General features: G+C 41.0%; 1 protein-coding gene across 3 annotated transcripts in view; it reads right to left on the bottom strand.

The window, feature by feature from the left end:
- The window catches only part of LOC126271894 (metallophosphoesterase 1), a 118,660-nt gene that overhangs the window by 4,543 nt on the left and 89,181 nt on the right, over nucleotides 1-24,936 (bottom strand). For all 3 annotated transcript variants that reach the window (XM_049974275.1, XM_049974274.1, XM_049974276.1), the window contains exon 8: nucleotides 9,903-10,043. In XM_049974275.1, coding sequence (XP_049830232.1) covers nucleotides 9,903-10,043 — 141 coding nt within the window. The remainder of the gene's footprint in view (nucleotides 1-9,902; nucleotides 10,044-24,936) is intronic.

The raw sequence follows: 24,936 nt of genomic DNA, 5'->3' as shown, positions 1-24,936 counted from the left end.
GGTCATCAGTCCCCTAGAACTTAGAACTACTTAAACCTAACTAACCTAAGGACACCACACACATCCATGCCCGAGGCAGGATTCGAACCTGCGACCGTAGCAGTCCCTTTTATGAACATAAGTATCGATATTTTCAAAGCAGATATTGCTTTCCTGGATACTTTAGGATAAAGTTGTTTATCTCCTAGTGGTAGGTGCTACAGAAATATGTAAGAATGTATAACTTAAGATGGGGATTAATGGGAAAGACAACACTTTCAAACAGGCTCACCCCATTAGATGACGATAACATACAATTGGATGTGAGATTGTTGGAGAGTAAGCTTATCGTTTTGAAGAAATGTATTTATTTGTTTTTATAACCATTCTCATTATCTGACTTGAGATCCTTTTACTTTAAGTTATTCAATTTTTAGTAGTATCTTTTAATTAAAACCTATTACTAAACACACTCATTGTTCTGTGCACCAGTAGTGGCATAGATGTCCCAACTGAAGCTCTGTTTAGCCTTCTTTCCTGGTGGTCCTGAAAATCCAATGATACCTCACTTGATATTAAATGGTTCTGTTTACAGTTGTAGCAGCTTATCACCAAACCTTAATGTTATGGGCCCTACATGAAATGTGGTATAAGAAGCTGTGTTCTCAACAACTGACTTCAATGAACCTTTGTGCAGCAAGTTGTAGGCGTAGAAGTGGATGTGTGTGCACTATGTTTCAAACACACTTCCATAGTTCCCACCTCCCCCTGCCCCCAAATTATGTTTTATCCAGTGTGAAGTACCACATTCCAGAAACTTGTGGGAACATAAAAAATTACAATTTGTAATTTTAACATGTTTGAAAGTGTTTGCCATGATAATCTTGGCAAAATAATATTATTCTTTGGAATAAAACAGAAAAAGAAGAAGTTTATTATTTCATGGTGATTGTAATTAATGTTTCTTGTTGGGTGTGATAACAAAATAAAATAAACTGAAAAATCTAGTTAAATTGAGTACTTAATGAACATAAAGAGCAACTAATTGGTGACCCCAAAATGACTGGAGAGACGACGACATTTACAAGCTAGTTGTGACGAAATTTTCACTTAATTTTTCAGCTTGAATTCGGCGCATACTGTATTTAAAAAATGCACAAGATGTCAACAGTAAATGGACCTGAAAGTAATAATCCTGAGTGCAAGCTGGAAATTGATAAGGTAAGCATTATATGAGAATGCAGGCTTTCTCGGCGAATCTTGAAGATAAATTCTTCTCGGGTTGACAGACGAGTCGATGCGTTGTTCTCCAGCAACGTTTCAGCAAGTTTCTTACTTGCCATCTTCGCCTGAAGATGGCAAGTAAGAAACTTGCTGAAACGTTGCTGGAGAACAACGCATCGACTCGGCTGTCAACCCGAGAAGAATTTATCTTCAAGGTAAGCATTAGCTACCATCATTTTGGACAGAAAAGCCAGACATTTGGTTCTGTCGAGCCAAAGTGGAATTTACAGTCACTGGTATAGCTACTGAAGTGACTAAATTTAACTATTTACTCAGTCAGCTGGAGCCAAAATTTGTTGGAAATGCGTGGGACCTAATTACAAGTGATGCGAACAATAAATATTCTCTTGCAAAAGAATGACTTTTGACCCTATTTGAAGGAAGTGAAGAGCGTTAAATTAAAAAAAAAAACTCTTGAGTGGGGTTATAAGTAGTCAGATATTAAGGAAAATGCGGGGCACACTTTGGCTTGACAAACTTCCTAATAGCATTCACAGTATTTTAGTTATTTCTGACGAAACACAGGATATGATTGCTCAAATGGCAGATCGTATGATCGAAATGCATCCTATTGAGAAGGTTCACACTGCATTAGTTCAGTCCATTCTGTCAACACTGCTGACCACATCAGTCAAAGATCTTCTCTTAAGAATTGAAGAATTGGAAAATGAGATAAAAATGCTTTGAAAATGAAGCAGGCAAAGATCGCACAGTGGAAGCAGAAGCAAAGAAAACTGGCATTCTACAGATCGGAGCGTGGAATGTCAGATCCCTTAATCGGGCAGGTAGCTTAGAAAATTTAAAAAGGGAAAGGGATAGGTTAAAGTTAGATATAGTGGGAATTAGTGAAGTTCGATGGCAGGAGGAACAAGACTTTTGGTCAGGTGAATACAGGGTTATAAATACAAAATCAAATAGGGGTAATGCAGGAGTAGCTTTAATAAAGAACAAAAAAATAGGAGTGCAGGTAAGCTACTACCAACAGCATAGTGAACGTATTATTGTGGCCAAGACAGACACGAAGCCCATGCCTACTACAGTAGTACAAGTTTATTTGCCAACTAGCTCTGCAGATGATGAAGAAATTGATGAAATGTATGATGAGATAAAAGAAATTATTCAGGTAGTGAAGGGAGACGAAAATTTAATAGTCATGGGTGACTGGAATTCGAGTGTAGGAAAAGGGAGAGAAGGAAACATAGTGGGTGAATATGGATTGGGGGAGAGAAATGAAAGAGGAAGCCATCTGGTAGAATTTTGCAGAGAGCATAACTTAATCATAGCTAACACTTGGTTCAAGAATCATAATAGATGGTTATATGCATGGAAGAATCCTGGAGATACTAGAAGGTATTAGATAGATTATATAATGGTAAGACAGAGATTTAGGAATCAGGTTTTAAATTGTAAGCCATTTCCAGGGGCAGATGTGGACTCTGATCACAATCTATTAGTTATGAACTGTAGATTATAACTGAAGAAACTGCACAAAGGTGAGAATTTAAGGAGATGGGACGTGGATAAACTGAAAGAACCAGAGGTTGTACAGTGTTTCAGGGAGAGCATAAGGGAACAATTGACAGGAATGGGGGAAAGAAATACAGTAGAAGAAGAATGGATAGCTCTGAGGGATGAAGTAGTGAAGGCAATAGAGGATCAAGTAGGTAAAAAAACAAGGGCTAGTAGAAATCCTTGGATAACACAAGAAATATTGAATTTAATTGATGAAAGGAGAAAATATAAAAACGCAGTAAATGAAGCAGGCAAAATGGAATACAAATGTCTCAAAAATGAGATCAACCGGAAGTGCAAAATGGCTAAGCAGGGATGGCTAGAGGACAAATGTAAGGATGTTGAGGCTTATCTCACTAGGGGTAAGATAGATACTTCCTGCAGGAAAATTAAAGAGACCTTTGGAGAAAAGAGAGCCACTTGTATGAATATCAAGAGTTCAGATGGAAATCCAGTTCTAAGCAAAGAAGGGAAAACAGAAAGGTGGAAGGAGTATATAGAGGGTCTATATAGAGGGTCTTGAGGACAATACTATGCAAATGGAAGGGAATGTAGATGAAGATGAAATGGGAGATACGATACTGCGTGAAGAGTTTGACAGAGCACTGAAAGACCTGAGTCGAAACAAGGCCCCGGGAGTAGACAACATTCCATTGTAACTACTGATGGCCTTGGGAGAGCCAGTCCTGTCAAAACTCTACCATCTGGTGAGCAAGATGTATGAGACAAGCGAAATACTCTCAGACTTCAAGAAGAATATAATAATTCCAATCCCAAAGAAAGCAGGTGTTGACAGATGTGAAAATTACCAAACTATCAGTTTAATAAGTCACAGCTGCAAAATACTAACGTGAATTCTTTACAGACAAATGGAAAAACTGGTAAAAGCCGACCTCAAGGAAGATCAGTTTGGATTCCGTACAAATGTTGGAACACGTGAGGCAATACTACGACTTATCTTAGAAGAAAGATTAAGGAAAGGCAAATCTACGTTTCTAGACTTAGAGAAAGCTTTTGACAATGTTGATTGGAATACTCTCTTTCAAATTCTGAAGGTGGCAGGGGTAAAATACAGGGAGCGAAAAGCTATTTACAATTTGTACAGAAAGCAGACGACAGTTATAAGAGTCGAGGGGCATGAAAGAGAAGCAGTGGTTGGGAAGGGAGTGAGACAGGGTTGTAGCCTGTCCCCGATGTTATTCAATCTGTATATTGAGCAAGCAGTAAAGGAAACAAAAGAAAAATTTGGAGTAGGTATTAAATTCCAGGGAGAAGAAATAAAAACTTTGAGCTTCGCCGATGACAGCATAATTCTGTCAGAGACTGCAAAGGACTTGGAAGAGCAGTTGAATGGAATGGACAGTATCTTGAAAGGAGGATATAAGATGAACATCAACAAAAGCAAAATGAGGATAATGGAATGTAGTCGAATTAAGTTGGGTTATGCTGAGGGAATTAGATTAGGAAACGAGACACTTAAAGTAGTGAATGAGTTTTGCTATTTGGGGAGCAAAATAACTGATGATTGTCGATGTAGAGAAGATATAAAATGTAGACTGGCAATGGCCAGGAAAGCGTTTCTGAAGAAGAGAAATTTGGTAACATCGAGTATAGATTTAAGTGTCAGGAAGTTGTTTCTGAAAGTGTTTGTATGGAGTGTAGCCATGTATGGAAGTGAAACATGGACGATAAATAGTTTGGACAAGAAGAGAATAGAAGCTTTCGAAATGTGGTGCTACAGAAGAATGTTGAAGATTAGATGGGTAGATCACATAACTAATGAGGAGGTATTGAATAGAATTGGGGAGAAGAGGAGTTTGTGGCACAACTTGACAAGAAGAAGGGACCGGTTGGTAGGACATGTTCTGAGGCATCAAGGTATCACAAATTTAGATTTGGAGGGCAGCGTGCAGGGTAAAAATCGAAGAGGGAGACCAAGAGATGACTACACTAAGCAGATTCAGAAGGATGTAGGTTGCAGTAAGTACTGGGAGATGAAGAAGCTTGCACAGGATAGAGTAGCATGGAGAGCTTCATCAAACCAGTCTCGGGACTGAAGACAACAACAACAACTTTCTTGTAGATAGTGGTGCAGATTTGTTTGTTATACCAGTTTCAACAGGCAAGAAAGTAAACATTCTAACTTCAATCTTTATGCTGCAAATGGTTCTGAGATAAAAACTTACAGTTCCACGCTGATAATCATAGATTTGAGGCTTAAACATAATTTTCAATGGCCATTCATTGTTGGAGACATATCAAAAGTTATACTGGGGGCCGATTTCCTTCATCATCATGGTTTACTCGTAGATCTCAAAAATAAAAAGTTCATAGACAACATCACCAAATTAAACATTTCAGCAGAAGTAACCACTGTAAATTCTAAAGACTCAGTAAGCTCACTCTATGCAATATGTCAGTTTTCTAAACTTTTGAAAAGATTTCCTGAACTAACAAAACCAAGAAAAGTACCAATGCTGTTGAAGTGCAGCATTACACCACTACATCCAATGGTCCACCAAAATACAGCAAGGCTCGTAGATTTGACCCACATAAATTGAAAATTGCTAAAAAAGAATTTCAGTTGTTTGAAGCCAAATGACCAGTGGCGAGTGTGTGGAGATTATTGTCATCTGAGTGACAGGACTCTCCCAGACCGGTATCCAATTCTATGAGTTGATGATGTAAATTTTATCCTTCAAAATAAAAAATATATTTTCTAAGACAGGGCTACTAAAAGCTTATTATCAAATTCCAAAGAAGACAACTCAAAGACAGCTATTATCACACCTTTTGGTCTTTGCGAGTTTCATTATATGCCCTTCGGACTTTGTCATGCACTTAGCACATTTCAGTGATTTATACATGACGTTATAAGAGAACTAGATTTTTGTTTCATGTATTTGGATAATATTTTAGTAGCATCAGAATCTCCAGAGCTACATGTTCAGCATCTAAACTCACTCTTTAAGCAGTTGAATAAATATGGTCCTGTAATAAATGATGGAAAATCAGTATTTAGTGTACAACAGCTAACAGTCTTAGGACATTTAATTACACCTGCAGGGACAAAGCCAGATCTGGAAAGGGTTGCAACAATAATAAACATTACTGGGTATCATCTACTTCTATCGTGGGCATTTGGAACATGCTGCTGAAAACCAAGCTTTGCTGAATGATCACTTGACAGGTGCAACTAAAAGTGACCGAAGATGTATTGACTGGACAGAAGAAGCAATTGCTCAGTTCCAAAAATGCAAATAAGATCTTGCCAATTCTATGCTTTTGACATTACCTGGATTGCACAATCTACTTGCTATGTTTGTGGATTCACCAGATTTTGAGACAGGTGCTGCACTGCAGCAGTGGCAAGATAGACAGTGGATATCAATTGGACCTTTTTTTCCAAAAAAGTTCACAACAGCATGAAGGAAGTATTCCAAGTATGACAGGGAGCTTTTTAGAGTATACATGGCTGTCAAATATTTCAGGTATCTGTTAAAAGGAACAGACTGGGCATTAAGACAACTGTAAAAATAATCACATCACGGTTTGTCTGGACTGATATAAAAAAAGATGTCAGAAATCAGGCTAAAACATGTACGGCTTTTCAGAAAAATAAAGTATCACGACATGTTCAAGTGCCATTAGGACCATTTCCCTGTCCTGATGAATGCTTCAAAATAATTCACCTTGACCTGGTAGGACCAATACCTCCTTTCAGGAGAATATACTTCTTGTTTAACCTTGCATTGACAGAGTTACAAATTGGAAACACCATACCAAATAGTGACAGACCGTGGAAGGCAACTCAGAGCTATTTCAAGTACCATCAAAAATATGTGGTTGTAATCAAACCCAAACTACAGCATATTATCCTCAATCAAATGCAAAAATTGAAACATTTGATCAGACACTTGGAGCAGCCATTTGTGCCAATGCAATTGCTAAATGGACTCGAGTAATAACTGTAATCCTTCTTGGTCTTTGATGCTCAATTCGAGAAAACACTAAAGCTACAATTGCAGGAATTGTTTATGAGAGTGTGGCACAAAGAGGGATTCAGACTTACCCCAATTTGTGTCATAACTGAAGCAATATATGAATCGCTTGAAATTGGTTAAACATTTCCACATAGCAAAAGAAGCACCTCTCATACATAAGGACCTCAGCAAACTCAACACATGTGTTTGTATGGGTTGACTGAGTGAAGAAGGCATTAGAGCCTCCAGATGAATGCCCATAGGAAGCGACTGAAAGGAACCTAAAAACTTTTTGGACTTACAGCGAAAGTCCAGATAAAGACTATCTCCACTGATTGATTGAAACATGTGTACCTGATGAATGATAATAATACACACCCTGAAGGCACTCCAGTTAAATCATCAGCACACAGGACCAACAACCAGATTCTACAGAAGGTGAAAAACCAAGAGCAACAAGATCTGGTTGTGAAATTAGATTTCCAGCAATATTAGTTGAAGTCCTAAAACTGACTACGCTACTGAGAAGGGGGTGATGTGGGAACATGACAAATAACTATTTGTATTTTTAATGTACTTGGATAGAGTTTGCTGTGATTAGGTTGGCATAATAATATTATTATTATTCTCTGGTATAAAACAAAAAAGAAATTTGTTATTTCATAGTGATTGTAATTAAAGTTACATTGATTCCTTAATGGATGAAAAGAGCAACAAGCTCATCTTCTGGTAACTATGCTGCATAGCCCATTGAGTTTGGTGACAGACTGTAAGTACTACATGTTGTCACAGCATGGTTTACAGCAATTTTGGTGCATGTACATATGTGTTAGAGTGGAACAGACACATAATTAGTTTGTATTCCAGACAGATTCCAACGAAGGATCATCTTGTTATGGTTGGTACACCTCTTTCCAATTTTTCCCCTGTTTTATGTAATGCGATTATTTGGAATGGTACAAACATTAATATCCACACTCCCTGCAGACACATATACATATTTGTTTACAAAACAGAGTCCATTTGAATCAAAGCCATAGAAGACTACAACAGAAAAGGTTATGACAGATAATGACAGAAACTTTGGTTCTACTCATTTCAAGGGAACCCACTAGCAACTAAGTTGTCGTCAGCATAACATTATAACAGCACACAGAGAGTAAATGAACTTATACACAGCTGCATTGTTCTGGCATGTTACACTGACTTCTTGTGCTGCAGCTGGAAGAATATCACTATGATTTACCCCTTTCCCTGTTGCAGCTGAGAATGATGTGTGGAAAAATGACTGTTGGTAATCACCAATTTTTTCTGATTTTCATGCCTGAGCTGGAGTCTTTTAATGAGGCTGGAGTCTGTTACGGAGGTTAGATCCCATCCACGTGGGAGGAATGCCACAACACTTAAGATTGTAACATATCATTTCTGGATCAGACCTGTTTGCTAATTTTGGTGGCTATTGTGTACACAAAGGAAAGAGTTTCTTCAGCCTGGAGATAGTAGGCTGAGTCTTTCCCTCACCCTCCAAAATGCGGAGGGGTCAGCAATGACTAGGCTCATCTCAAGGACAATTAATTCTCATCATGTTCTGTTTTTCCAACACTCACAGGGAATGTTCTAACACTTCTCACAGAAAATGTGAACTGAGAATGGCCAACGAAACTGTCTTCAACCTGTCTCATTGGCTGAAAGGTTGGTCTGGAGCAAACAAAAGGGTGTGAGGGGGGAGGGCAGGGAGATATGGGGGAGGGGGGGGGGGTGATTGCCAGCAGTCCCCATGGATTGCCAGAAGTCTCCATGGTGTTCACATGGCACTTCTTGGATTCTCTAGGGCATAGTTTGTGGTTTTAAGTGGTTGGCACTTCGGAAGTCGGACGTTATGATCCTTCGTGATCAACAAAGTTATTTTTCTGATACGGAAAGCCTGCAGAGCTTTTGAAAGTGCATTCCCATTTGGAGGTATGGAATTTGTCTTAAGCATTTTGTTGCTATGTCCTCTGAATGCAGTGGATTAGTGATCATGTACTTGTTTGGTAGAAAGAGGCCTCAGAGCAGGGTGTAGACGCATTTGCTATCTGGAGGTGGTGTTGGATAAAGGAATGGACTTGGATAAGGGTAACTGATACCATGTAAATTTCATTTGTTCCAGGCAAATTTGAGAGTGATGTTTTTGTGTGACTCTTCCCTCTTGACTTTGAACTATATTCCAGTTTTGCTGCTCAGGAGATTGTCAGTGATAGTTGCTAGTGACTGGCTGGAGGTTGTGCAAGAACTGTTAGCAGTGTACATATTCGAGTCCAATGGTCAGATCTCAGAATCTTTCTGAAAGTGGGTAGACTGCTACGTAGTTTTTAATTATTAACTTTGGAATGGGTCAAAATGAGATTGGTGAGCTATACTTAGACTGATTTTACATTTTTAGCAGTGTACAGAATTAATCCTGGGCCACGATCAAACATTTCCAATTAAATCAGCACAGCAGTATGGCACAATTTATCTCATCCACTGCACATCGATAAGAGTACGTAGATTCAGATCACGGCCGTGAGTGTGACTCTGGGTCATCCCACAGAACTTCCAAAGGATGGCTGAAATGAATGTTTCAAGGTTCCTAAGTGTAATTTTGTGAGCCACACAATCAAGGGCTTTGGAAAGGTCACAAATATACCAACCAGTTAATTGCTGCTAGCACTTCATTGCAAGGTCTTTTATGAAAAAAGTAAGAGGTGGTTAACAGCTGCCTGTTTCACTGTATGACAGGCAACAAGCATAACTGAGACACTACAATAAACTTTTATACACCACTGTTATGTATACACTGAGAATGGCAGTTGTCACTTTGAACAGTTATTATGAGCTTCCATTGTTTCAATAAGATTTAAACTGTATATGCCAATTTAAAAAAATTAAATTTTAATTTTTGGTTGTTTTGTAATACTTCAGAAATGTCTACCATCTTCATAACTTTGGCCCTAAAGGTTTGGGATACCCTGTATAAGAACATTTTCTGGTAACTGAATTTTTCCTTAATATTTTGTTACTGTTGATGATGAGTAGTCACTGTTACAATACATTCAAACTTAATATGGTAAACTTATAAACTGTTTTATTTTTAAGAAAACCCAAAAAATTACACTGTCTTACCAACATAAAGCTGGGGTTGTTCTTATTTCTCCAGCTGAATGAAGGAATGGTCCACTCATGAATATCTTTCCCATGAAGAAGATGACAACCATGGTGTGTGTGCCCAGTAACAACGAGCCTGGGATTTAAATAATCATACAACTGTAAAAAAGTAAAATTAATTGAACACTGTGTTACTCAGTACAAACACAATTTCTTTACTAAGTGCTGTCAATGTGCATGGGCCAGCATTAATCTAACAATCATAATAAAATAATACAAAGCAGTTTTCCATTTCTGTATACTAATTCAGAGAAATGTAATTCATTTTTCCTGCTTGTAAGATGTTGATAGCTATCACCTGCAGGCAACTTCACCTCTCTTGCAGTGTTAGCTCAGTAATGGGAAATTCTTGTAAAATTTTAATGAATATGTTAATCGAATCTTCCGTCACTTCTTGGTAGAACAACATTATTATAAATGAAAAGTCACTTACAAGACCATCTTCAAACATTTACTGACTATTGTCACTAAAGAAGTTACAATATTTGTATTGGAAAAGAAGTTACACATCTAGATTGAAGGAGAAATGTACAGTACAGTTAATAACATATTTGACAGTGTGGTCATAATACAATGTAAAAGGTACAAAGTTGAACAGTAAATAAATGTAAAGGGAATAAACAGGAAAAAACTTTAACACAATACTGGAGCAGCAAGCCTGCATAACAGTTTATATTAATAAACAAAACTAATAAAATAAAATAAAATGAATACTTGGTAAGGTTAGTTCAGGAGGTACAAAACACGGAGAGTGGTACACAAACCAATTAAAAGAAACAATATCAATGTAACTACAGAATAAACAAGGAACTTAAGCAATATATGTAAGACAAACAGAAATGAATAAATGCAAGAAAATTGAGGAGTGTGAGGGAACATACAGTAAATGCCATCTATGAGAGTGTGGTGGTACTGCATTTTAAAAATAAAAAGCTGAAAAATATACAAATATATAAGGAGCAAACAGGAAAAATGTTAACATTATACCCAAAACTATGCCTATGTAACAGTTTGTATAAAATAAATGAACCAAGTAAAATAAAAAATAGTACCAGATGAGACAACTTCAAGAGGTATTAAATGTAGAAAGTAATGCAAGTGCCATTTAAAAGAATGACTTAATAGTTGTAACTATAGTCTATATGGATTATGTGAGAATTTTAATAAAAGAAAAGAACTGAATGAATACAGGAAAATGTGGCTATATGTAGGAACAGACAGTGTGGGAAGTAATGAAAAACAGAGAGTATTATGTGAAGTTTAGGAGAGAGGAAATATTAAGCTCTGTCTGGTCATTTAAGGTTAGATCTGAACTGTGAGCTAAATGTTTGTTAATTTCCAATTTCCACGGCTTCCAGAAAGTTCAGTTTTTAGCCTTTGTTTGCTAAGTGAATGACATTGGACTCTGGCTGGTAGATGTTGCCCTCACTAAGTACATGCTCAACATATATGGAGTCAGAATTCTGCAACTTCAAGCTGTATTCATGTTCAGCCAACATAACTGTGACTGACCAATGCAAAACTTGCCACAATCAGAACAGGTAATTTTGTATACCCCACTGTCAGCTAATAACTGGATTTTATCTTTATTACTGAAAATACACTGGGCTGTGGTGTTCTTAACATAGTAGGAAAGCCTATGCTTGCAGGATTTCATTGTTTTTGCTACAATATGTGGTACTTCTCCTAGATATGGTAATGGACACTACTTCTTTGCAGACAGTGGAAGGGGCAGCAGATGAGACATAGAGTAGGTGTATAATTTTCAGTTTTTGTTTCCCATGCAACATTTCTGGACTGTAGCCACAGGTTGAAGAAATAAATTGTATTGTATCTAACTCTGCTTTATAATCATCTGTGGACATGGGGACAGGTATGAGACAGTGTACCATTGAGTGGAAAGCTGCATGTTTGTGAGCTATGGGGTGCTGTGAGCAAGAACATATTACTCTGTCTGTAGTTGTAGTTTTACTATAAATTTTGAAACAATGTGTATGTGTGGTGATATCAATGATGATATCTAAGAAGTTTATGGATTTGTGGTCAATATCCACTGTGAACTGAATATTTATATGCTGCTGTTTCACATTTTGCAAAAATGTGTTGAGTTGCCTTGTAGCTGCCAGTCCACATACACAGCACATGATCTACATATGTAAACCAATATTTAATTTTTGCACTCAAAGGTATTTTTTCAGAAAATGTTGTTCAAAATGGTTCATGAATATTTCAGCCAATAGTGGACTAAAAGGGGAACCCATAGCTATAAACAATTAGATGGCTCAGCTATTTGATAGCAACCACCCTTTTTCCCAAATGTGCAGCACCCTCATGCTTTCCATTATATCCAACAACAAATGCTGTTCATTCCTGAGATGCTTTGCTACAGCTCATGAGCCAGTTCTCTCTATTATTATCCTCTTTAAATCGAACTTTAAAACTCCATCACATCTTCTGAAGATATCTCACTTTGCAAACCTTGCGTTTTATTTCATACACTCCCAATTTCCTCATCCAGTTCCCATCTGTGCTGATCTTCAGCCTCAGCCTCTGTCTTAATTTAACACCTGCCTTGAAAGCAATTCTAACCCCTTTCGTGTTAAATCACATCACTAATTATGTGAGATGGTCCTCCAATATAGCATGACGCTATATATGTCTGGATTTTTATCATTTTGCTGGTTACAATGCCTAACTGCTACAGCCAAACAAGATGTCAAACCGATTTCAAAACCACCTTCTACCACCATTTGTCCAAGGGTTTTCGTTTTCTCATTCTTGGTTTCTGGACTTAGATGTATGGAATTAGCCCTTTGCACCACATTTTTGTCGTGTTTATGGGGGTGGTATGAGGACTTGTCAATAACTGCCCTGTGAACATAGGACAGAATTTTTACAGTAGAGCATGAGCAACATGGAGTCTTGAATTACTTGGACCAGAGGATTGAGAATAGTAATAAGCTCGAGACAGGAATTTTAGGAAACCCACGATCACCGGAGCTTTTACTGGTTATTGGTTATTGGATTAAAATATGGTGAAAGGGACCAAACTACGAGGTCATCAGTCAATTGTTCTGAATAAAACAATGCCACAAGTGTAAGAATAAAATAAACACGACTGACAATTCCAAATGAAATGAAAGGAAAAATCACAACAATTATGAAGGGCAACAAACATGTAAATGGGCAAAAGGAGACAAGAAAAGAACCGAAACACAAGAAACGGGATGAAGAGATTAAAACAACAAAGCAGATTACCATGGCTGGCCAACCATGAGAATAAAAATGGAGAAGCCAGCCACTCTGCAACACATTAAAACCTCCACCCTAGGACACACAGGGACAAAGGACATGCGCTAAAACTTAGATCAAATGATAAAAGCCACCCTCAAGAATAAAATGCAAAAACAAATCAGCCGATGAGGCATTGTCAGATAAAATTAGTGACAACGTGTCTGGTAACCCAAGATTTCGTCACTGGGCAGTCACAGTTGGACAGTGCACCAGAATATGGGCCACTGTAAACCAGGCGCCGCATCAACACTCAGATGGGGTCACCCAAGCATGGTCAATGTGGAGCCGGCAGAGAACAACAGATTTCCTGCGAGAGGCCCACATGGAAGTCTTCCACACAATCGTAGTCTCCTTAATGACATGCAGTTCGTTGTGTGTAATGCTATGCCACTCCATCTCCCAAAGCCAGAAAACCCTATGGCATAAGTCAGAATGCAGGTCAGGTTCAGAGATGCCCATCTCCAGAAGTAGTTTCTATGTAGCCTGTTTGGCCAGCCTGTCAGCAAGTTCGTTCCCTGGGATGCCAACATATCTTGGGGTCCACACAAACACCACTGAATGACGGGACCAGTCCAGGGCATAGATGGACTCGCAGATGGACGCTACCAAAGGATGGCGAGGATAACACTGGTCAACAGCTTTTAGGCTGCTCAAGGAGTCAGCACACAGAATAAATGATTCCTCAGGTCATGAACGGATATACTGAAGTGCACGAGAGATGCACTGCAGTGAATATACTGCAGTCATCGGGCAAGGTACGCTGTTCAAAATGACCGCTGTGTAGGAACACATCAAGAATTTAGAGGAAGTGACAGGAGAGAGTGGCAGGAGTAACTGAGTCCTTAGAGTCATGTGAAAGGTCCACATGAATCTGCGGCCTAGGTGTACACCATGGAACTGTATGAGGACAGAACTCAATGGGAGATGGTAAAGGGTAGGACTCCAGTTCAGACAGAGGGATCACATGCGAACCGCAATCGTTAGCCCCGACTTGGGCTGCTGATGCGGGAGATGAACTGCCACGGGTGGAAAAAAGAGATGGTAATTTGGATGCTCAGGAGAGCTATGAATGTGTGCAACGTAACTGGCGAGCAGTTGTGCATGTCTGATCTGCAATGGAGGGACTCCGGCCTCCACCAGGACACTTATCACTGGACAAAGTCTAAAAGTTCCCGTCGCTAGGCGAACACCACGGTGCACTGGATTGAGTACATGTGACACTGAGGGCACCGCCGAACCATAAATCAGACTCCCTTAGTCAAGGCGGGATTAAACAAGGGCTTTGTAGAGCTGCAGCAGAGTAGAGTGATCTGCACCCCAGTTGGTGTTGTTCAGGCAGCAGAGGGCATTGAGGTGCTGCCAGTACTTCCGGTTAAGCTGATGAAGGTGAGGTAGCCAAGTCAATTGGGTGTTGAAAACCAGTCCTAAGAATCAATATGTCTCCACTATAGTTAGTGAATTGTCATGAAGGTAAAGTTCTGGTTAAAGATGAATTGTAAGACGCCGAAAGAAGTGCATGACACACGACTTAGCAGCTGAAAACTGGAAGCTGTGGGCGAGAGCCCATGACTGCACCTTGTGGATGGCTCCCTGTAGGTGCTGCTCAGCAACATCAGTACTGGTGGAGCAGTACAAAATGCAGAAGTTGTCTGCATACAGCGAGGGTGAGACAGACAGCCCTACAGCTGTTGCTACACCGTTAATGGCTACTAAAAATAATGAAACACGCAATACAGAGCCCTGTGGAACAACATTCTCCTGAATATGGGGGGAACTATGGGAGGCACCAACTTGGACAGGGAAAGTACGGAGCAACAGGAAATTCTGGATAAACATCAGGAGTGGGTCTCAGAGACCCAACCTGTATAATGTGGCAAGGATATGATGTCATCAGGTGGTGTCATACGCTTTGCGTATCATCAGAAAAGATGGCAACGAGGTGTTAGTGTCTGGAAAAGGCTTGTCAGATGGCAGACTCGAGGGACACAAGATTATCAGTGGTGGAGCGCCCCTGGCGGAAGCCGGCCTCACATGGCCACGTGACTCCAGAACCCAAACCAACCGCTGACACACCATATGTTCCAGCAGCTTACAAACAACATTGGTGAGGCTGATGGGCTGATAGCTATCCACATCAAGCAGGTTTTTACCGGGTTTTAGCACCAGAATGATAGTGCTCTCCCACCATCGTACGAGATCCAATTGAAGATGATGAGGAGATGGCGCTTGTAGTCAGATGAGAGATGTTTAATCATCTGACTGTGGATCCGATCCATCCCAGGAGCTGTGTTGGGGCAATGTGCAAGTGCGATGAGGAGCTCCCACTCCGTAAATGGGGTGTTATAGGGTTCATTGTGGCGTGTAGTGAATGAGAGGACTTTCCTTCCCATCCGCCATTTGAGGGTGCGAAAGGCTGGGGGGTAGTTCTCCGACACAGAGGTTCGAGCATAGTGCTCAGCAAAGTACTCGGCAATCAGGTTTGCATCGGTACATAGCATGCCACTGATGGTAACGCCAGGGACTACCTGTTGGGGGTCTGGTACCCAAAAAGACGTGTGATCTTCGTCCAGACTTGGGGAAGGAGACGTATAGCACCCAATAGTCAACACGTACCTCTCCCAACACTCCTCTTTCTGTTATTTTATAACCTGGCATACACGGGCACAGAGCCGCCTAAAGGTGTGTGTGTGTGTGTGTGTGTGTGTGTGTGTGTGTGTGTGTGTGTGTTTTATTGTTTTTATTGTCTCTATCAACATACAAACACTTTCATTTGGTAAGTTACAGCTTCTTGGACAGTTTGTTGCGGGTCATTTGCATGAACAGACACAGGCAGACAGTGTTTGTTGGTAATGAGGATCACCCTATGGCTAAACATGCCTTGGTGCACAGCCAGCACATCTTGGCACAGTGTTACACCGTCCAGGTTATCTGGATACTTTCCACTGACACCAACCTATCAGAACTCAGGAGATGGGAACTTGCAGTTCAATATATTCTCTCTTCCCATTACCCACCAGGCTAATATGAAGTTGCCGCCACTCATAGCTCACCTGTCATTCAACAACATCTTTGCCTCTGTACTTCCACCTCGACTGACATCTCTGCCCAACCTCTTTGCATATGTCTGCCTGTGTGTGTATATGTGCAGATGGATGTGTGTGTGTGTGTGTGTGTGTGTTTGCGCGAGTGTATACCTGTCCTTTTTTCCCCCTAAGGTAAGTCTTTCCACTCCCGGGATTGGAATGACTCCTTACCCTCTCCCTTAATATCCACACCCTTTTGTCTTTCCCTCTCCTTCCCTCTTTCCTGACAAAGCAACCTTGGGTTGTGAAATCTTGAAATTTGTGTGTTTGTATTTTATTGTTTTTATGTCTCTATCAACATACCAACTCTTTCGCTTGGTAAGTTACAGCTTCTTTGTTTTTAGATATAACAGTATATACTATGTTTGCCAAGGCTCACAGTGTCATCTGTGCAAAACATCAGAGCAACAGCCATTCAGGAAAGGCTCCCAACTCATTTGCAGTGCTACCTGAAGACAACAACCTTTTTGTATCTTTTACTACTGCCGGGCAATCAGTCCATTTGCAACTTGACAATGGAGCATCAGTGACTTTGCTCAACTGTACCACTTATGAATTGCTGGCAAACCTTAGTTGTGCATATTGCACCATATTATGAAGGCATATAATGACCAAGACATTCCTGTATAAGGCACTTGTAGCCTTCCCACAACTTTCCAAAATTCGACAAAGACAGTGACATTTACAGTGATTTGCTCCTGAGACAGTGCTAATATTTTTGGGCTAGATGTTTTTGGTTTGTTTGGGTTAAGCATTCAGGACAATGTACTTTCTGTTTCTTCCTTGGATCCTTGGGACATTGTTGCTAAGTTACATGCAGAGTTTTGGGATTTGTTTTATGAGGATTTAGGCAAAGTCAATAATTTTGTTGCCATGTCAAAATGTTGGACAATGCACAGCCACGTTCAGTTGGAGCTCGTACTGTTCCTCATACTCTTATAGACCAGTTGGTTCAGGAACTAATTGCTTTGCATGATAGTGACGGCACGGCATCCATTACAGCCAGTCAGTGCGTGTCTGTTCTTATTATATTAAAGAATCTGTCTGGCAGACTCTGCTAGTATGCTGACTTCAAGAAAACTGTGAATCGCCAAACAGTCATTACATTTATTACTTGTCATGCCTGGAAGAACTGATGGATAAACTAGGTGCAGGATGGTACTTCTCCAAAATTGATTTGCGCGATGCTTACTTGCAAATCCCTCTGGATGAGCAGTCACAACAGCTCTTTGTCATTAACACTCACCTTGGTCTCTTCAAATTTTTAGACTGTCTTTTGGCAGTGCTTCTGCACCCATTATATTTCAGCATTTTCTAGAACAGCTGATGGCAAAAGTTCATTTGTGCTCAAATTATTTTGATGACATTTTTATCTCAGGTTGCATTCCTGAAGTACACATTAGCAGTCTTCCCAATGCTTTTCCAGTGTTGTCTGCAGATGGTCTTAAATGTAACAGAAAAAATGCATGTTTGTTCAGTCAGAACTTGAGTACTTAGGACATGTCATTAACAGCCAGGGTTTTCATCCAGTGCAGTCACATTTGCTTTCTATCTATGACCTTCCACCCCCATGCAATGTGCAGGAAATGCAATCTGTGTTAGGGAAGCTCATGTATTACATCCGATTTACTCCTAATGCGTCTCAAAGTGTGGCTCCCTTACATCGTTTGTGCAGGAAGGATTTCCTTTTGTTTGGTTGCAAGTGTGTCAGTCTGCTTTCCAAAAGATGAAAGATGCTTTGCTTACTGATCCTTGCATTGTTCATTTTGATCCAGCCAAACTTGTGATCTTGACTGTGGATGCTTCCTCTCACAGCATGGGTGAAGTTTTGTGGCATAAATTTGGTGGTGTTCGCAGGCCAGCTGCCTTTGCTTCAAAGTCGTTGAAGAATGCTCAATGTAAATAATCACAAGCTGAAATGGGGGCTCTCACAACTATCTATGGTGTCACTAAGTTTCACCAATGTATTTTTGGCAGTAAATTTTACTTACTGAGATGCCATTGTTATAGCTAGAACAAACATGATTTATGCAACATTTTACTTTGTAGAGTCAACATAAGATACAAGCACTGAACACAATGAATGGACAAATGTAATACAGATTATAGAATAGGCTGACATCTCATTTGCATTTGCTTAAATAATACTGTTTCTTCGGCGGCTCACCAGAGCATAGTGACCCAGGTGGCCTTGAACTGTATGGATGTGTGATCTCTGAAATCGTGTGTCATGGGTGAAGGTACATCACTTCGCCCTACTAAAGGGCAGTAAGACCACATATATACATACATAAAAAGACTAGGTACAGAAAAATATGTAATAAAGAAAAAAACGCACGGTACAGAAAAAAAAGTACTGACACAGAAAAAAAGCACTTATACTGAAAAAGCCCTGGTACCATGACAAGAAAAAAAAAAAGCACTGATCTCACAAGACACAGATTACATCATGGAAAGAAGAAGTGACAAGTAAGAAAAATACAGTTAATACTTAAATTAAGGTAGCTCGCTGCACAGCAGACATGAAGCAAATGGCAATTACGACGACACTGACACTACTGGCACTATGGCTGACTAAAGGGACTCTCTCTGACTGTATTCAAAACAAACGCAAAATCTATGGAACACTATTACTAGCACTCGACAATTAAAGCTTCCTGAAAACAAAAACACACGAAAGAAGAAGTGACAAGTAAGAAAAATACAGTTAATATTTAAATTAAGGTAGCTCGCAGCACGTGAAGCAGATGGCAGTTATGATGACACTGAAGGCGGAAAGCCTTACTCATGGGGTGGAGTCAGAGCTAACTATTCGTAGTATCGTTCCCAGAACCGATTGCGGTCCTCTGGTTTGTAGCCAAGTGGAAGGCTTAAACCACAGGCTCAGACGATTCTGCGGAGATCTGGGGTGCAAACTTCTCAACCTCCGTTATCGGGTGGAGAAATGTAGAGTCCCCCTGAATAGGTCAGGCGTGCACTACATGCCGGAAGCGGCTACAAGGGTAGCGGAGTACGTGTGGAGTGCACATGGGGGTTTTTTAGGTTAGAGAATTCCCTCCCTAGGCCCGACAAGACACCTCCTGAGATGCGGCAAGGTAGGAGTAGTCAAAATGCAACAGGGAATTACAATATTAATGTGCTAATAGTAAACTGCAGGAGCGTCTATAGAAAGGTCCCAGAACTACTCTCATTAATAAACGGTCACAACGCCCATATAGTACTAGGGACAGAAAGTTGGCTGAAACCAGACGTAAACAGTAATGAAATCCTAAACTCAGATTGGAATGTATATCGCAGACAGGCTGGACAATGAAGGGGGAGGCGTGTTTATAGCGATAAGAAGTGCAATAGCATCGAAGGAAATTGACGGAGATCCAAAATGTGAAACGATTTGGGTGAAGGTCACGGTTAAAGCAGGCTCAGACATGGTAATTGGATGTCTCTACAGGCCCTCTGGCTCAGCAGCTGTTGTGGCTGAGCACCTGAAGGATGATTTGGAAAATATTTCGAGTAGATTTCCCCGCCATGTTATAGTTCTGGGTGGAGATTTTAATTTGCCGGATATGGACTGGGAGACTCAAACGTTCATAAGACAAATAGCATATTACAGAGTACCTGACGGCTCAACACAAAACTTTGTCTCAAGTACGGATGGTGTTGAGGATCAGTGGACGAAGTTCAAAACCACCGTACAATATGCATTAGATGAGTATGTGCCAAGCAAGATCGTAAGAGATGGAAAAGAGCCACCGTGGTACAACAAACTGAGTTAGAAAACTGCTGCGGAAGGAAAGAGAACTTCACAGCAAACATAAACATAGCCAAAGCCTTGCAGACAAACAAAAATTATGCGAAGCGAAATGTAGTGGGAGGAGGGCTATGCGAGAGGCGTTCAATGAATTCGAAAGTAAACTTCTAAGTACTGACTTGGCAGAAAATCCCAAGAAATTTTGGTCTTATGTCAAAGCGATAGGTGGATCAAAACAAAATGTCCAGACACTCTGTGACCAAAATAGTACTGAAACAGAGGATGTCAGACTAAAGGCCGAAATACAAAATGTCTTTTTCCAAAGTTGTTTCACAGAGGAAGACTGCACTGTAGTTCCTTCTGTAGATTGTCGCACACATGACAGAATGGTAGATATCGAAATAGACGACAGAGGGATAGAGAAACAATTAAAATCGCTCAAAAGAGGAAAGGCCGCTGGACCTGATGGGATACCAGTTCGATTTTACACAGAGTACACGAAGAAACTAGCCCCCCTTCTTGCAGCAGTGTACTGTAGGTCTCTAGAAGAGCGTAGCGTTCCAAAGGATTGGAAAAGGGCACAGGTCATCCCCGTTTTCAAGAAGGGATGTCGAACAGATGTGCAGAACTATAGACCTACATCTCTACGGTCAATCAGTTGTAGAATTTTGGAACACGTATTATGTTCTAGTATAATGACTTTTCTGGAGACTAGAAATCTACTCTGTAGGAATCAGCATGGGTTTCGAAAAAGATGGTTGTGTGGAACCCAGCTCGCGCTATTCATCCACAAGATTCAGAGGGCCATAGACACGGGTTTACAGGTAGATGCCATGTTTCTTGACTTCTGCAAGGCATTCGATACAGTTCTCCACAGTCATTTAATGAACAAAGTAAGAGCATATGGACTATCAGACCAATTGTGTGATTGGATTGAAGAGTTCCTAGATGACAGAACGCAGCATGTTATTCTCAATGGAGAGAAGTCTTCCAAAGTAATAGTGATTTCAGGTGTGCCGCAGGGGAGTGTCATAGGACTGTTGCTATTCACAATATACATAAATGACCTTATGGATGACATCGGAAGTTCACTATGGCGTTTTGCAGATGATGCTGTGGTGTATCGAGAGGTTGTAACAATGGAAAATTGTACTGAAATGCAGCAGGATCTGCAGCGAATTGACGCATGGTGCAGGGCATGGCAATTCAATTTCAGTGTAGACAAGTGTAATGTGCTGCAAATACATAGAAAGAGAGATCTCTTATCATTTAGCTACAAAATAGCAGGTCAGCAACTGGAAGCGGGTAATTCCATAAATTATCTGGGAGTACGCATTAGGAGTGATTTAAAATGGAATGATCATATAAAGTTGATCGTCCGTAAAGCAGATGCCAGACTGAGATTCATTGGAAGAATCCTAAGGAAATGCAATCTGATAACAAAGGAAGTACATTACAGTATGCTTGTTCGCCCACTGCTTGAATACTGCTCAGCAGTGTGGGACCCGCACCAGATAGGGTTGATAGAAGAGATAGAGAAGATCCAACGGAGAGCAGCACGTTTCGTTACAGGATCATTTAGTAATTGCGAAAACGTTACGGAGATGATAGATAAACTCCAGTGGAAGACTCTGCAGGAGAGATGCTCAGTAGCTTGGTATGGGCTTTTGTTAAGGTTTCGAGAACATACCTTCACCGAAGAGTCAAGCAGTATATTGCTCCCTCCTACATATATCTCACGAAGAGGCCATGAGGATAAAATCAGAAAGATTACAGCCCACACAGAAGCATACCGACAATCCTTCTTTCCACGAACAATATGTGACTGGAATAGAAGGGAGAACCGATAGAGGTACTCAGGGTACCCTCCACCACACACCGTCACGTGGCTTGCTGAGTATGGATGTAGATGTAGAAGACACAAATTACAGTGCTGACATGCATGTCATTGCCCAATGGTGGCTGCTGCAGCATGCATGTGACAAGCAGGCACTGGCAAATAGGGGCAGATGTGATGAGAGGGGTGGCCTGGCATGCCGTCCCCCCTCTCAGGAGAGGCCGTAGGGCAGGACGGGGGACAGCATCTCAATAGCAGCATTCTTGCCGAGGTCAGTGGTCAGCACTGGAGACGTCAGCAGAGGCATCAGAGACAATGGCCGCACCGGACCCAGCAATGGAGGTGGCGTCTGCTGTGGCATCAGGAGCATCAGGGAGTCGAGGAGTGGGGGTGGAAGCCAGTGACCCCAGACAGTGATCTGCCACGTAGCACCTGTGCTGTAGCACAAACCAGACTGTCTGTGACACAGGAACAGACAGCAGTGGCAGGGGTGGTTGTGGGCCCTCTGGAGCAGACCTCACACAGCTGCAGCTGGTCTAAGTTCTGGAGTGCTGACAATGCACAGGTGCCAAACCAGCCGGAATCATCGGGGAGCCAGTGTACGCAGCGTCAGATGCAGCGTGTGAAGGAAGGTCCAGGGTTGGTGTCCATGTAACTGCTCTGTGGGGCACTTTTCTCCCACCACAGTGAAAATGGTCCAAAGCAGCTTCAGGAGACCTGCCAGATACATACTTCTGCATCTGAGTTTTAAACGTCTGAACAGTAGGTTCGGTCTCACCATTAGATTGAGGATGAAACAGAGGAACTGTGAGATGGTGAACACCACAAGCCTGACAAAAACATGCAAATTCTCGAGAAAAAAACTAGGGTCATTATCAGTAACCATGGTATACGGAAGTGGCTCGACTGCAAAAATCTTGGACAGTACTGAAATAGTGACACCGCATGTGTTCCTGTTTCTATGTGTTTGGACGCTGATGACCATGCTGTTTAGTGGCCCGAAAACCACACACACACACACACACACACACACACACACACACACACACACACACAACAACAACACGCCATGTACAGAAACATGGAATAGTCCTCCACTACAATGAGCCAATACTGATTTTGGAAAGGCTCAGCAAAATCGACATGAAGATGCTCCCACAGGTGCTGTGACATCAGACAGGGAGAAAAAGATGCCCGCGGGGGTGCCTGTTACCGAACTCAGTGAATGTAAGTAGCAATAAGGCACGTAATGTCCCTATCTATGCCCAGCCAATACACATGCCAGCAGCCAAAGCATTGCAGCAGGAGGTACCTCAGTGACTGACATGCAGAAGCCACAGTATATTATGGTGTACAGAAGCAGGAATTACAACCCAGGGAGCAGGATCCTCTGTAGCTAACAAAAGAATCCCATCAAACACAGAAAAGCGGTGCTGGAGGGAGAAGTAATTATGCAAGGGATCTGAGGCATGGCCCAAGGTTTTTTCTGGCCACTTGTGCTGCACAAAAGAGAAGACATGACTAAGTAAAGGATCCATGGCAATGGTCGACACTAGTGATGGGAAAACCATCAGCAGCATTCTGGTTCTCAATATCTGTGGTTAAATGGAACTTAGAACCACATATGATGATGTAAAATTTCTTGGGAGTGAACACAATTACTAAAGTCTCCTTTTCAATCTGAAAACACCACTAATGAATGGGAGTTAAAGTTGTAGAAGCTTAAGCAATAGGTTTTTCACATCTGTTTGTGTATTTGTGTCCCAACACCATGCCAAGACTGATCTGAGAGACATCTATAGCCAACATGAGTTACTGACACAGCTGAAAAAAGGCTAGACACGGAGCCCATTGCAGCTTAGATTCATGCAAATTTAATGCTCAGTTACAAGCTGCAGACCATAAAAAAGGCACATTTTTACACAAAGTATGTGCAGGGGCTGAGCAACAGTGTATGCATCCAGTAAAAAATTATGGTAGTATGCAACTTTACCTAGAAACACCTGTGTGCTGGTGATGCCAAAAGGCAAGCATTGATATTGGTATAGGCTGAAAGGTGTACTGACAATGAAAAGGTAGCTTGTGGCCTCATCCAAGAGGAGCTGGAAGTATGCTTTCAACAAACCAATCTTAGAAAACTAAAGGCCGTCTGACAATTTTGTGAGCAACTATCTATCATGGACTGTGCATTAATTGTGACACTAAAGTTGCTGCAGAAACAAAGCTTACCCATCAGCTTCTTAACAATTAGCAGTTGTGTAGCCCATTCATTAGAAAATATAGGCTGAATGACATCGAGTGACATGAAACAGTCAAATTCAGCCTTGACAGTCGCACAATGCGATGGGCAACTGCCGCGCCTGAAAAATATGAGGGCGGGCAGACTTTTTCATGGTAATGTGGGTCTGAAAACTGCCAGCACAACCAAGTCCAGGTGAAAACAGCAATGAAAAGTCAGAGCAGATAGACTCCAGTTGCTGATATGGAACTTCACCCAACACTAAATTTACCTCAACAGCAATGGAGAAATCGAAAGTGTGAAATTCATCTAACCCAAACAGGTCTGTGGTATGAGAATGATCCTCAACAAGGAAGGTGAAAGGGTGAACAACAGATTTGTAAGGTACAGGAGCGTATGATCAGAATCTGCTATTTACTGTAGCTAACCAATTTCCATGAAATCTGTGTGAGGGGAAAGAGTCCAAGCCATGTACGTTTGCGCGTTTACTAAAGTCACTAAAGCTCCTGTGTCCACTCACATTTTTTGCAGTTTATTAAACACACACAGGTCAATAAGCAATTTGTTCAGGGAGATGGATATTGTCCACAGATTTATGTCCACCGATACCACTGTACTATGTTTGAAGAGGAGTTACACATCAATGCAATATGGCCTTCTTTTGACACTTATTGCAAACAACCCAATGGTTATGGGATGCAGAATACTCATGTTGGATGAAGCAGTATGGGCAGCCACACAGCCAATGATGTGACATGGCCTATTGATGCTGAGGCAGTAACTCACTCTGC

This window comes from Schistocerca gregaria, chromosome 5 (assembly GCF_023897955.1).
Source record: "Schistocerca gregaria isolate iqSchGreg1 chromosome 5, iqSchGreg1.2, whole genome shotgun sequence".
Lineage (NCBI taxonomy): Eukaryota > Metazoa > Arthropoda > Insecta > Orthoptera > Acrididae > Schistocerca > Schistocerca gregaria.
Note: the sequence above shows the minus strand (reverse complement) of the source record. Positions and strands in the feature narration are given on the sequence as shown.